Source organism: Suillus paluster, assembly GCF_016628075.1.
Source record: "Suillus paluster strain FC165 chromosome Unknown EDB91scaffold_6, whole genome shotgun sequence".
NCBI classification, from domain to species: Eukaryota; Fungi; Basidiomycota; class Agaricomycetes; order Boletales; family Suillaceae; genus Suillus; species Suillus paluster.
The window spans coordinates 126827-139517 of NW_024537566.1; the positions used below are offsets into that span (position 1 = coordinate 126827).

Here is a 12691-nt window from a genome sequence, read left to right on the forward strand (position 1 = left end):
ACCGAATTTGAAGATTGGCAAGAAGCGAATGAAATGGTATGTTTATTTGTTGTATGATTGTTACCTACACTAACTTACAATTAATTGTACAGGCAATTGAACACTCAAGTCGTCGTGCTAAGGGCCAGGGCAAGGCAGAGAAAGCAGACCCACTGTTTTTTGCTGACTCGGTGGAATCACTGGCATACACATACTCAACTGACCCGCCGTTCGACTCAGCTGACCCACCATTCGACTCTGAGTCAGTGCCGAACATATCATCTGCCGCCACCACAGTCCCAGCACTGAACACATCATCTGCTGCTGCCGCCACCACAGTCCCTGTATCATCTGCTGCCACTGCCGCCACCACCACAGTCCCTGTATCATCTGCAGTCCCAGCACCGAACACATCTGCTGCCGCCACAGTCCCTGCACCAGTTACCACAGCTGGTACTGTCACCAAGCGAACTCATGAACGTGCAATAAGTTCTACCTCTTCACCTCCTCACAAATATAATGTTCCTCATAATCCCCCACCTGTTCTCTGCTCTCCCGATCGCAATGACCTGAAGATAGCCCTGAAGATTGGAGGAGGTGCGGATTTGGATATGAAGTAGGGTATGTCATTGTTTGCTGATGTATGTGTTCAACACACTCACCTAGATGTAAGTGTCTAAGTTTCAGACCGAAAACATTCATTTTTACTCAATCCCCACTCAACAACTCAACGACCTCTTGAAGTCTACCCGGTGTGGGTGAGGAAAATAGACTCTGTGTGAATCAGAAGTCTAACAAGGGTGCAAGGCTTATACTCGTCCTGAGGGGATTGCTACTGGGTAGTGAGTCCTCAAATAAGTGCGAGGAAACAAAGACTAGACTCTGTCTAGCGACCCGAAGGGTTCCGGTCCTTACTAGGACTGGGAACACAAAGATCCGGAGGGTTCCCAATGAGCGGAACTCAGCACGCGACGAGCGGAACTACGGGGAACTAACAGAACTAACGCGGAGCAAACAGGACAAACGGGGAACAAATGGAGGGAAAAGAAACTACGAGCCTGCAGGAGGATGATTGGGCAAAGTCGGACCAGGCTTGTGTCTGGTACTTGCTCCAAGTCGTCAGATCCGATGTCAGGGCATTTCAAGTGGAACTCACAGGGGCAGGAATGATGCAATGTGATCAGGAATAGATTCAGGAAGATATTTTAAACAGTGAGTGGAGTACTGGGAAGTACTCTGTAAGTGGAAGTGGAGTCGAGTCTATCAGAAGGTAAAAAACTAAAATCCCATCTATTGCTACCTATATAGGAAGGGGTTCCGAAATGCGATATGCTACAACCGGGTGAGGCTGTGAGATAAGGAATCGGTCCCGAGTAGCGGAAGGATCCATATAAGTACCGTAACACATGGGAAATGAGATAGGAACATGTTAGTGACACGGGGAATGTAGCTAGTACTCACCAGCAAGGATGGAAGGACATGGACAGGACGGAGGAGGATGTTCCGAAGGCTGAAGGAATATAATGTGTGTGGTACGCAATTGTTCCGCTGGGTTCTGCTGGGTTCCGCTTGGTTCCGTGTAGCGGACGGGTCGGGGAAGATGCGGATGGGTAGCGGAACGCGCGGGAAAATGGTGGGAAGGCATGGGAAATATGCAGGATACGGGCCTACAGTGGGGACGTTCCCCACACCGGCACCATTCATTTTCTGTGGACAACGCTGATTCGTCAGTGGACTATGTGACTGTCAACACGTCCCCTGAGGGTCGCATCGGCATCGGTGGATTCAAAACTGCGCATGCAGGATGGCTGACCTTGATGTCGCCTCCTACTGCAGGTCTTGGGTCCAGGGCACAGCATGACGTTGTCGTGAAACGTCCATTCTACAAGGTGTATCCTAAGAGCACACCGGCCAGTTTGGATTACAGAATCGGACGCTTCGCACTTACGGATGAGTTGCCTAAATTATTCAGGGAGGCGAATGTCCTATACTGGGCGAAGGCTCTATTGGGCCTCGTCTACAATGTTATTGACCGTGCTGTGGCAGGTGCATCTCAGCCTCCACCATTCGACATTCCCCGTGTGCGCTTTGTCGAAGCTGGTCTGGCACTATCATACTATCAAGATGGTAGCAAGCCTGCATCAAAGGCTGCATTGGCGCGTGCAGGTTTTCTCCTTGAAGAAGTTATTGACAGCGGAGACGAGGATTTCGTCAAATATATTCATAACATGGACCCAAATCCACTACTTGATCCAGATGAATTTGGGTATGACTTCGCGTTGTTTCTTGCCTTCATGCAACACGTGCAATATGCGAAGACGGGTGGGCTGGTCTTTATCTCTGACTATCAAGGTATGTTTACGTTGATGTGTTGCGCACCGGCAATTCTGATATCGGAATCAAACAGGCAATACCAAGTTGTTGACCAATCCACAAATTATGACACACCCTTCCGTTAGCGACACCCAAGATATCTTTGGGGGGGGTAACATTGAGAAAGCAGTCAGTGAATTTGAAACTCGCCACGTTTGCAACCACTTCTGCAAGTGGTCAGGCTTTGAACTTGAGGAGTTTGAGGCAGCGAGGAGTTTGAGGCCGGAGTAGCTTGAAAGATACTAGTTTTCATTCCGCATATGTTTTTTGGACGGTATCACTATACACTCGACTTAGATTCAAATATGCAAGTAGGTTTGCACTGATCAACACAAGCAAATACGCTAGCACGGTGCTCGAGGTCCGATTACCATATGAGGCCATACTTGCTTAATAACTGAGCACGAGTGTCCGGCTTTCCATCATCATAGTATTATGGGAGACCGGTTTTGTGGCTGTGTGTGGGAGACGCGTAGCTCGCTAAAGGCCACATGGGAACGCTTAGCTCGCTTAACCTCGATTTAGAAATTTCACGTGGTTCTGTCAATCGGAGTTTCAATTTCAAAAAACCATTCTCCCTTACTATACGACCTCACTGTCCAAAATTGGTTATAGGTAAAAATTGAGCCACAACAAGGGGAGGAACACCAAGCAAATAGAAAAATGTGAAAAATGCGAAAAATGCGAAAATATAAAGATAGGAAAAATGGGCAATGGGTAAACATGGGAATGGGAAGGTGGAGAATGGAGAAATGGGGTGAATGGGGAGATGGGAGGAGGAGGATGGGAGGATGGGAGAACAGGAGAATGGGAGAACAGGAGAACGGGAGAACGGGAGATAGGAAAGCAGAAAATAGGACAGAGACATGGGAGAATTTTTTGGGAAGGGCAAGAGTCAACAGCAAGACACAAACAGTGAGACTGAAGTTTACCTGGGACACTGGCTTGCATCCCGCTGGCCGAGGTACGAGGCCATGGGATTGCAAGCCAGTGTCCCAGGTAAACTTCAGTCTCACTGTTTGTGTCTTGCTGTTGACTCTTGCCCTTCCCAAAAAATTCTCCCGTGTCCTCTGTCCTCAGAACTAAAATAAAAGTATATAGTATTTTGTAAATGTAATATGTAGACATGTGCCGAAGGCACAACGGGTGTGGGCTAGTACTATGTACCCGGAGCCACTCTATGACTAATTCCGTGACGGAATTAGTCAAGTTACCACGCTCGTTACACTCCACTGGCATGTACTTACCTTTGTCCGTGTCATGGCGCGCCACATCCTTGGTTGCGATGCATTTATTTCAGCGTCTCGTTTCTTAGTTCATTAAACCTCTTCTAGTGTAAGTACTCGACCGGCATTCTGGCAGCTTTCGCGCGGAGTCTCACAGATATGCTGTGTAATGCTTCGAAGTTTGCACTGCGAAAGCTGCGGCAGATGCAGCATATACGGCAACTCAGTAAGTAGTACGTACTCAAGTACTTTGTCACGGGTAAGGTGATGAGACAAAAACCTTGCAAACATGGCTGATGACTGAAGGATCGGAAGTAGCAAACCGGCGAATGAGGACTATATATCACAAGGTGTCAACATTAGGTATAGTCAGAATACCAATACGTCGACATTTTGCACTTCTTCAAATCTGTTTCTCTGCCGTAATTCATTGTAAGTAGAAGGAAACCAGGACAAGTCGCGACTCACTTTCAGCAGCAGAATCCTACTTTCGCCCATAAAAGTACGTTCCGCGTCAAACAACTCCTCGCTAACGATCTTGCGATACAACAGTGCAGGCCCTAGCGGTTCCGTAAATGGGCGAAAGATCATGCTAGTCAGCTCGCCTGGTACAAGCTGACCGCGATAGTGTGATTTATCTTGTGCATGATAATTCCGAGCGATTTGTGAGTTGAAATCTCTGATGCGTACCCGTCGAGGCTTGCGTGACAAGTTGGAAGGGCTGTCGTTAGAGGGCTCCACAACGCAGAAACCATAGTGCAGACTGCCAGCCCTCATCACTTTGAACCCGGAACCACGTTGTGTGCTGCGGCCTTCTTGGATTTCCAGTCCCACATTTGCGTATAGTTTATGCTCTTGATTACTACAGCATTAGCATACTGATGTAGTTCCCGATGATTTGGATGTCCACATGACCAGTGGAATGGACTATTTTGCGGTCAATGATATTCGCCGAGTCCCTTCAGTATTGGTTGCACTGCATCGGGATGAGTGTCGTTTGTTGTCAGCGACTTCAGATGGATATCATATACATGACTCCGACTGCCCATGCAGTTAGCCGGAAAATAGGCTGAGCGAAAGAATGTGAACGCTCACATGTCTGCTGAAAATGCCGCTACAACAAATAGATCTTGCGCAGCACAGAAAGTGAATTCCACCGAGGTCACGACATCAATAGGATGACTCCAGCAATGAAGATCATTACAATCAGACGCGGACGGCAAACGCGCAAAGTAGATGCGGCTGTCCCTAACTGAAATATATACACCACCCAAAAGCTCGTGTGTATGTCCTAACATCATCGAGGGGAGCCTACACCTCTGCCTGTATTGGAAGCGTTGCCATGCAGCGTCATACTGTCTGAGTCGTTTGCGACGTGTCACTGGTGGCACGTCCTGTTCGGAGGTTCCCACTGGAATCATTTGGAAGTAGCCGAGGTCGATGATGTATTGCAGCATCTCCGAATTGTCGACCACTGCTTTCGGCGTTTTGCACGTCTATGGGGAATGGATATACTCAGTGAGATGAATTCTTTGTTCACTTACCTTTCGCACCCGTAATAGGTCGTACGTGCGCGTCGAGAAGTGCCAGTATAAGCTCTGGGGGAGTGTACCAGTGCCATGGCCACCGGAAAATCTAGGACGTATTATAGCGAGAGGCCGGGGACTGTGCATTGGAACCAAGAGGAGACGAGTTACCAGTCAGATCTGTGGCGCATTACTTCGAAGGCACTGTGAAAGCTGCGGCACTGGGTGCAGCATATGCATTCGTCACTGTCGACTTGAAGGTGACGAAAAAATCATCAAATAAATCAAATTGAAGCGTTAAATAACTAAGTTTTTCACGCGTACGTAAACGCAGAGTCGGTCATACTCATCATGCGCTAACTTGTTCCCGTGCACATTGTACCCCCTCCGATGCCTCCTTGTTATGCTTCTTCTGACCACTTGAATATGTGATCGTGGAGAGTATTCGTATTCTTTAAATTTGTGTGTTCATATGCTACTACACGGTATACTACCTCTATCAGTGTCAGCCCACTGTACAGTGTCAGTGACGCTGTGTATGGCAGGAAAAGCTGTGAAGTTCAGGGATGGGTGACGATGGGATGGGTATGGACTGCTACGAGTAACGAGTTAGTAGGAACAGGATGATTTGCGGAAGGCGAGTGGAAGGAGGGGGAACGGTATATCCCGCCAGAAGAGCGAGCACAACTCTACACATTGGCGTGTCGATCTCGCGTCCCTCAGCAAGAGACAGGAGGACACGAAGTCACGTAAGGCCATCCCCGCTCTCATCTAATACTCTAGTCGATCGACTCGAGTGGCAACCTATCATGCAAAGATATCGCCGGACTCGTTCACACGTCTGATATACCTGAATTAACCAAGGACCCACCAATGGAGAATTCACACTTGCTCAACCTTGACGACAAGAAAGCATAGGTGGATGGCGACCTCGACGTTACTTGGCATGGTCCTGAAATTGGTTTTGTTACTATTCGTGGTGTCGCCAGTGTCATCTCGATACTTCCGAAGTTCCCAAAGTGAGAGGGATCAGAAACTTGCAATTGCACAATGTGATCCTCGTAGTGCTCAGCGGTGCCGGTGATCGCGGGGTGAAGTCAATTCTCATCAGGCACCCGTGTACGTTTTAGAGTTTAATTTGTTTGGCCTTATTTGGCAACGGCTTCGTGCTTGATGCTGTAAACCGACATCTTGAGTGCTACTGCCGCTCGTCCATCGCAGCCATACACGAAGATGGGTGATGTATCCAAAAGCACATCAAAGAAGACATCGCGCATCCTGGCTGCGCTGGATTATTCTTCAATGCTTGCTTCTTCCTCAAGTTCTCAAACCACTATGCAAACATCCCAAACTCTCGGCAAGCGCAAATCGGATACCCTTCCTGTATCGCCAGTGAGGAAAGCACAAACCATCCCAGATATGGGTCCCGTAATTCATGGACCACAGTCCCCTTTTAACAAGCCTGTATACGCGAGTAAGATAACTGCAGATTTCCGTTACTATTCTCTCATGATTCGACTGTAGCTTCTGCCAACATTGCTAGCACTTCATCACAAGGCGCTTCGTCTGGAGCTGGCGGATCTACAACAAGAACCAAGGATGAAATTAAAAGCAAGCTCGTGACATCAGGCTTTTCTTTGAGATACGACGCCGAAACCCCTGTTAGTCGCATCGACCAAGGAGGCCCTGACCAAGAACAGAGGTTGCTTATCTGAGTGGAACAAGACTCGTCGCTGACACCCGAATAAGATTGGCAGAATTTGTTTATAATTCTATTGAAAACCTCGGGGACAGGCGCTCCGTTAAGGATGCTATCCATAACCTCGGTCTTCAAAGGTAAGTAATACATGTAGTATGGCAGTCGTCATAGTTGTACTGAGGTGGTATAGCGACAAGGATCTCCTCCCTGGTCTGGAAGTACGCCTTTTACCTCACCAGCTCATTGGCGTCAACTGGTACGAGTGATAAGTGGGTTTCTTTTCATACATTAATTTCGGAGCGCAGGATGGTGGACCAAGAAAAAAGCTCCCCCTACCGGGGTGGCATCTTGGCGTGAGTAATGTTAATTTTCAACGTATGCACCTTAAAGATCGAGTTCACTCAGAGATGAAATGGGTCTTGGTCAGTCTTTTCAACTTCGACGAGTGCATTTGTATAACGAGATACTTTGAATCAGGCAAGACCGTTCAAATGATCGCTACAATGGCAGCCAATATGCCTAAGGACACTGATGCTGTGAAGACCACCCTCGTTGTTGTTCCCTCTGCCCTCCTTCAACAGGTTGGCCAGTCTTCTTTGTTCGACTTTGGCCATATTGACACCATTACCAGTGGAAAGAGGAAATTGAGACCAAGTCGAACGACTTGTTTACTGTTCACATCCATCACGGTCGGGACAAGCTTTCGACCCTGATGGACGTCAGATCTAAAGATGTGCGTCATGCAAATCGTCACACTCGGCACAGTAACCGAGATTCATCGTTAGGTCATCATTACTACATATCAAACTCTGAGCATGGAGCTTGCCATTCCAAAACACATTGAGGACGGCGAGGAGCTAGCATACCTCGAGCAGTACGGGTAGGTAACACATCATTTACAATATGTCGACCCATTCAGCTATTTTGCAGGGGGGTGCTTGGTCGCATGAGATGGTATCGCGTGATTTTAGATGAGGCCCAGTTCATTCGAAACAGGCGGGTTCAACATCACTCTGTTTATTGAGTGCTTTAATACTCCCAACAGAGGAACCCTTGCTAGCCGTAGTGTTGCCCTTCTCCGTTCGACTTACAGGTGGATGCTTACAGGCACGCCCGTCACGAATACTCTGTATGCCTAAATTTCTTCGTGGTATTTATCGATCACCCACCTATTCACAGCGCTGACATATATGGGCTTATTCGCTTTGGGCGTTTTCGCCCTTGGAATGACTGGGAGTCATTCAAACAATATGTTGTACGTTCCTCCGCGTTTTTGGACGTTTTGCATTTCATCTTCGTTTAGGCAAAAGTGCAGCAAGAAGATGCACCGCTTGCGGGTGAGTAAACCGCCCAGTCCGATGTAGTTCTTGGGTAAATCAACCATACAGCAATGCGAGCACAGGAGATCCTGAAGCCCCTGTTGCTTCGCCGTACAAAGGAAGCTAGATTGGTAAACCGCCCATAGAATTTTTTAATTCCTGTATTCTCGCTCACGATTTATATAGGAAGGAAAGCTCATCCTTCAGCTGCCCCCGAAAAATATCGAGCTCGTGACTCTTGAATTTTCAGCAGACGAGCGGCAGGTACGTTGGTTAGGTACCCCAGCGTTTCGCAACCTCATATTTCGTAGCTCTACGATGATTTCGAGAAGAAAAGCCACGTTCAAATCAACCGGTTCATCAAAAGAGGGACATTGTTGAAGAAGTATGCACTCAATCAATTCCGAGTCTTGTTTGCTAAATCCAGGTTTCCATCTCAGTGCAACCGCTATCTTGGTATTTATTTGCATTTGCATATTAGTGGTCATTTTTGAATACAGTTTACAGGCGATGATTCTCCGACTTCGACAGCTGTGCTGCCACCCGAACCTAATCCTGGCATGTCCCTTGTTCTTCGATCACGTGGATGAATTAACCCAACGCATCATAGTGTCATACAGAAGAACTTGAGGATCCTTCCATGCTCATGTCCGACGACAAGGGAAGAGAGCTCTCGCGGGCGATCCGAGCCATGGGGCCGGCTTGGGTGAATGATGTGAGTGTAGTTCATTTGTCCGCGGCTAGCATTAAATTATCTGCATACAGGTCAAGAAGAGGTTGGTTTTTTTTATCCGGTGACAAGCAAAATATCTACTACGACAACTTTCCACGCCTAGGTTCATGACACGCGCGCTTGAGAGCAATTTTCTCTCCTTCTCAGATGAGGAGGGCGCAGATGCTACGTGCCCTATCTGCAAAGATCGTATGTGTTCGTTTCTCAGTAGTGATTGATACTCTCACGTACGAAAGTGTACGGTAATAACACTGGTCGTGTCCTTGCCTGCGGCCATGAGATCTGTTTTGGTGCGTGAACCTTCTCTGTCCGTCGTTACTGTATTTTGAGTAACCCTTGTATCCTTAGATTGTATGCTCATACTCTCGGGCTCGCCCATTGGCCACAACGGAGAGTTGTAAGCTGCCGATTCCTGCTCCTATCTGCTGCACCTAACAATCACCCAGTGGTCATGGAAATGAGAAAGAAAATCTTCGTGCCGAACGCGAATATGAAGCAGCAGCTACAAAAGGTCACCGACCTTGTGCGTCTCTTCCTGCTTCTCGTTACGCTGTTCTCTCACACATTCGTACAGGCCCCACGTGCAAGACGATGAATGACCTGAACCAAACCAAGGTGTTCAAGTCTATTGCATTCGAGCCAGAAGAAGAAGAAGTCGAGGAGGCGCACCGCGCTCTTAAGCGCGCCCGCCGACTTGCGCCTAAGAAACCTGTGCACCAGAGCAGAGATTCAAGTGCAGAGTCATCCGGCTCAGAATCGGAAATCGAGGTGTCAGCGCCCTCGCGCTTCAGAGGGGGGACGCCGGAACTCGACAGCTCCGACGATGATATGCCTGATTTCTCACAGTTATTCGCGAATAAGGGAAAACTCAAGAAGAAAGGGAAGAAGGCTGCGGGGAACAAAAGGTTGCGCCGGCAGTCTGACGATGTGCGTATAGCTTTGTTTTCTTTGGCGCCGAATTTGACTGAGTGGTACATCCCACAGGACGAAGTACTTGACTTGACTATGGGCGATGCGTCGGACCACCTTGATGATTCTGACGTTGAGTTTGGAAGGGGATACGCTGTGCGGTCCTCGAATCACACGAAACACAAGGATGATGGAAAAGGAAAGGTACCAATGAAGGACACTGACGAAAAACCCGTCTCCCCAGGCATAGAGAAGGCAAAGTTGGAAGATACTGGCGCTCCTTCGCGTGCACTTATCGCTATGTGGCGAAAAGGTGATTACGACCTCGAACCGAGTACGAAGATGCTCTCCCTCATCGATTTTCTCCAAACATGGGACGCGAGCGGGGACAAGACGATCTGCTATTCGCAGTGTTCGTACCTTGATTGAAGACCTTGCAAGTTGCTGCTGACAAAGCATGTTGCACAGGGACCTCGATGCTCGACCTTGTAGAAACGCTGTTCTCGCGATACGGGATCCGCAGCCTGCGGTACGATGGTTCTATGGACCGAACGTCGCGGGATAAAGTTATCGTGATGTTTAAGCGGCATGATGGACCTAAGGTCATCCTCATCAGCACGAAGTGTGGTAGTGTGGGCTTGAATTTGGTCGTGGCAAATCGCATTATCAAGTAAGTCTTAGAGTTTAAATCATCCCCCTTATGATGGCTGACGATAATGAATAGCTTAGATCTATCCTGGAACTATGCCTCCGAGTCGCAGGCATATGACCGCGTACACCGTCTGGGGCAGGAGAAAGATGTTTTTGTAAAGCGGCTTGTTGTCAAAAACACGATCGAGGAGCGGTAAGTTAAGCTGTTTCTGTTATTAGAACACTAACTCAGGTTCTTCTATTCACCCGCCGACTCCCTGCTTCCATCACAAAAACCTTGCAGAATGCTCCGTCTTCAGGAGGTCAAATCTGACCTTGCGGACGCAGCGCTCGGCGAGGGCACGGGAATGAAGCTACAGAAGATGAGTGTCAAGGAGATCAAGACTGTATGTCTTCGCATCATCTCCCGCTGCGATTGCTGATTGATAATGCTCGTAGTTGTTTGGGATGAAGTCTTAGTCCGCAAGCGCGGTTATATCACGTTTCTATTTCTCTCTGGTGAAAGTGCTCTGCGCACCTGGGCGTCCACTGCCAGCGCTGCGACTGCTTTATTATTCATGTTCTCCTTGCTCTCTCCTTCGTTCTCGGAAACAGGTCGTGTACGCATGCATAACACCTAGACAACTCTCTTTACTGATACTTTATCGCGGCTAAATGGTAGCATATTACAATCAATAAACTCGTTGGTCCGTTCATCTATCCCATCTATATAGATCCAGCTACCCGAGCTGTATCGTGAACAAGACATGTCCATGACCACTTTCATCAACTGATATTTTCACACCAGGAACGCGAAGACGCCTGCTACAGCTCCCATGATCAGTCCAGCGTCAGCATATGGACCCGCCATTGCTGCCCCTGTTGCCCCTGTGGACGTCGCGGTCATACTCGTCGACGTCGTTACGCCAAATCCGAGTGATGGACCAGGTATTGATGGAGCAGCCATTGAAGGAGCAGCCATTGATGGAGCAGCCATTGATGGAGCAGACATTGACATAGCCGGGGTACTTAAAGTCGGCGAGGGGAGCTGAGGCATGGTGACGCTATGTGGATCACGGTTAATCTAGCAGCTTATTAGGGTGAGTGAAGGTGGTACGTACCTCGGGGGCGTGATGGCATTGCTTGTAGACTGGGCGTGCGCACCAGCAACGAACGCCAGAATGAGGGCAGTGGCAATTTTCATGATTGTTAGTGAGTATGAAAAAGTGAAGTCTAGGAGTACAATGTGTTCAAGTTCGTCGAGGCTGATAATCAAGAACTCAGGATATGCTGCTGATTCGGAGGGCCTTGGGCGTGTTTTAAGTAGAGGTGTGAGGACGGCCCACTATTAGTCGGTACCGAAGTCCAGTCGCAACCGGTCACAGAGCGATTGGCCATACTATACTTAAAGCCAACGTAGTCGATGTTGAGCCGAGCAGTAGTTATGTACCGAGCGACAACTGTATGGAAGTTACGAGAGTGCAAAAAAAATCATTCCAAGAGGCGGAGCGATATCTCCGTGATAAGTACTATCACTGAAAATACGAATTACAATGAGCTGATCTCTATCATGTTCCACACTCACCATCGATATCAGGTCAGGTCTCATCTCGCTGACCGCAAGCATTGAATATTGAGTGCTGATGCATCGATGAGATGGGGGCTGAATCCTGATGTCAGTGCGCTGAATCCACGATGTACACCATCGCGGTCATAGGATGGCGGTGTGACTATCTTTTTATCTCATCACTTCGCTTCCTCTGACTTCCTGGCCTCATTTTCATACTGCAGAAGCGGGATGTATATGTTTACACGCGCCGGTACAGATTGTTCTATACCTGAAATTTAGGGAGACGCCACGATGCTGGGAATCGTGACTCGGTCAAGGAGAATCCGAGGAACATATCGCAAGCTACCGATATCGATGGTGTCACGATGCAATGAAATGGTATTTCAAATCATTTACATTCAACTGTCTATATACCCAAGTTGATCCCACGGATATCCCTGTGATCCATAGCAATCCTCAAGATATGTTAGATACGCGTCCGAACCCGCAGTTACCCCGCAGCGCACATGGATATCGTGAGACCTCTCAACTTTTACCCCTGCGTGACCTCCCGAACACATGCATCACCACTAAAAATGGTTTTTAGAACAAGAATGCAAGTAAGCCCGCAACTGCTCCCGCCACCAACCCCATCCCCACGTCTGCTCGTCCTGTAGCAGCACTAGAGGTTGTCGCAGCTGGTGCGCTCGAGGTCGTACTAGTCGATGAAGACGAGCTGAATAGAGGG

The 12691-nt window shown here is 48.3% G+C and overlaps 5 protein-coding genes across 5 annotated transcripts; 2 read left to right on the forward strand and 3 right to left on the reverse strand.

The window, feature by feature from the left end:
• Positions 1-1748: 1748 nt before the first annotated feature.
• EDB91DRAFT_1024717 (uncharacterized protein) lies at positions 1749-2231 on the forward strand (the record flags this gene model as incomplete). The annotated part of the gene is made up of 1 exon (XM_041312619.1): positions 1749-2231. A coding segment is annotated over one exon (483 nt), but the record flags the coding sequence as incomplete, so codon positions are not given.
• A 1585-nt stretch (positions 2232-3816) lies between these two features.
• Positions 3817-4512, reverse strand: EDB91DRAFT_685249 (uncharacterized protein). The gene is made up of 2 exons (XM_041328092.1): positions 4047-4512; positions 3817-3995 (listed from the first exon to the last, which is right to left on the reverse strand). The coding sequence occupies exons 1-2, from the start codon at positions 4353-4355 to the stop codon at positions 3948-3950; spliced, it is 357 nt and encodes a 118-aa protein (XP_041181670.1). The 5' UTR covers positions 4356-4512; the 3' UTR covers positions 3817-3947.
• EDB91DRAFT_685253 (uncharacterized protein) lies at positions 4436-5153 on the reverse strand. Its single transcript, XM_041328093.1, has 2 exons — positions 4674-5153; positions 4436-4619 (listed from the first exon to the last, which is right to left on the reverse strand). The coding sequence occupies exons 1-2, from the start codon at positions 5033-5035 to the stop codon at positions 4517-4519; spliced, it is 465 nt and encodes a 154-aa protein (XP_041181671.1). The 5' UTR covers positions 5036-5153; the 3' UTR covers positions 4436-4516.
• A 1119-nt stretch (positions 5154-6272) lies between these two features.
• Positions 6273-11034, forward strand: EDB91DRAFT_685262 (SNF2 family N-terminal domain-containing protein). Its single transcript, XM_041328094.1, has 30 exons — positions 6273-6578; positions 6629-6806; positions 6854-6940; positions 6994-7059; positions 7109-7156; positions 7209-7225; positions 7281-7384; positions 7435-7536; positions 7589-7683; positions 7734-7799; positions 7849-7932; positions 7983-8058; positions 8107-8140; positions 8192-8253; positions 8309-8386; positions 8434-8507; positions 8563-8578; positions 8630-8680; positions 8733-8837; positions 8888-8898; positions 8959-9044; positions 9092-9145; positions 9204-9252; positions 9302-9378; positions 9430-9782; positions 9840-10176; positions 10233-10434; positions 10489-10608; positions 10699-10801; positions 10854-11034. The coding sequence occupies exons 1-30, from the start codon at positions 6338-6340 to the stop codon at positions 10872-10874; spliced, it is 2997 nt and encodes a 998-aa protein (XP_041181672.1). The 5' UTR covers positions 6273-6337; the 3' UTR covers positions 10875-11034.
• On the reverse strand, positions 10831-12005 carry EDB91DRAFT_685651 (uncharacterized protein). Its single transcript, XM_041328096.1, has 3 exons — positions 11980-12005; positions 11516-11929; positions 10831-11458 (listed from the first exon to the last, which is right to left on the reverse strand). Exons 2-3 carry the CDS (start codon positions 11596-11598, stop codon positions 11194-11196), a joined length of 348 nt encoding a protein of 115 aa, XP_041181673.1. The 5' UTR covers positions 11599-11929; positions 11980-12005; the 3' UTR covers positions 10831-11193.
• Between the last annotated feature and the right edge of the window lie 686 nt (positions 12006-12691).

Coding starts and splice junctions, on each gene's coding strand:
- EDB91DRAFT_685249 (XM_041328092.1), bottom strand. CDS start 4,355: ATGAGGGCTGGCAGTCTGCACTATGGTTTCTGCGTTGTGGAGCCCTCT. Junction 3,996..4,046: donor GTAGGATTCTGCTGCTGAAA/GTGAGTCGCGAC, acceptor GAATTACGGCAG/AGAAACAGATTTGAAGAAGT.
- EDB91DRAFT_685253 (XM_041328093.1), bottom strand. CDS start 5,035: ATGCTGCAATACATCATCGACCTCGGCTACTTCCAAATGATTCCAGTG. Junction 4,620..4,673: donor GCGGCATTTTCAGCAGACAT/GTGAGCGTTCAC, acceptor CTGCATGGGCAG/TCGGAGTCATGTATATGATA.
- EDB91DRAFT_685262 (XM_041328094.1), top strand. CDS start 6,338: ATGGGTGATGTATCCAAAAGCACATCAAAGAAGACATCGCGCATCCTG. Junction 7,933..7,982: donor ACGCCCGTCACGAATACTCT/GTATGCCTAAAT, acceptor ACCTATTCACAG/CGCTGACATATATGGGCTTA. Junction 9,253..9,301: donor ATTGGCCACAACGGAGAGTT/GTAAGCTGCCGA, acceptor ACAATCACCCAG/TGGTCATGGAAATGAGAAAG.
- EDB91DRAFT_685651 (XM_041328096.1), bottom strand. CDS start 11,598: ATGAAAATTGCCACTGCCCTCATTCTGGCGTTCGTTGCTGGTGCGCAC. Junction 11,459..11,515: donor AATGCCATCACGCCCCCGAG/GTACGTACCACC, acceptor TGATCCACATAG/CGTCACCATGCCTCAGCTCC.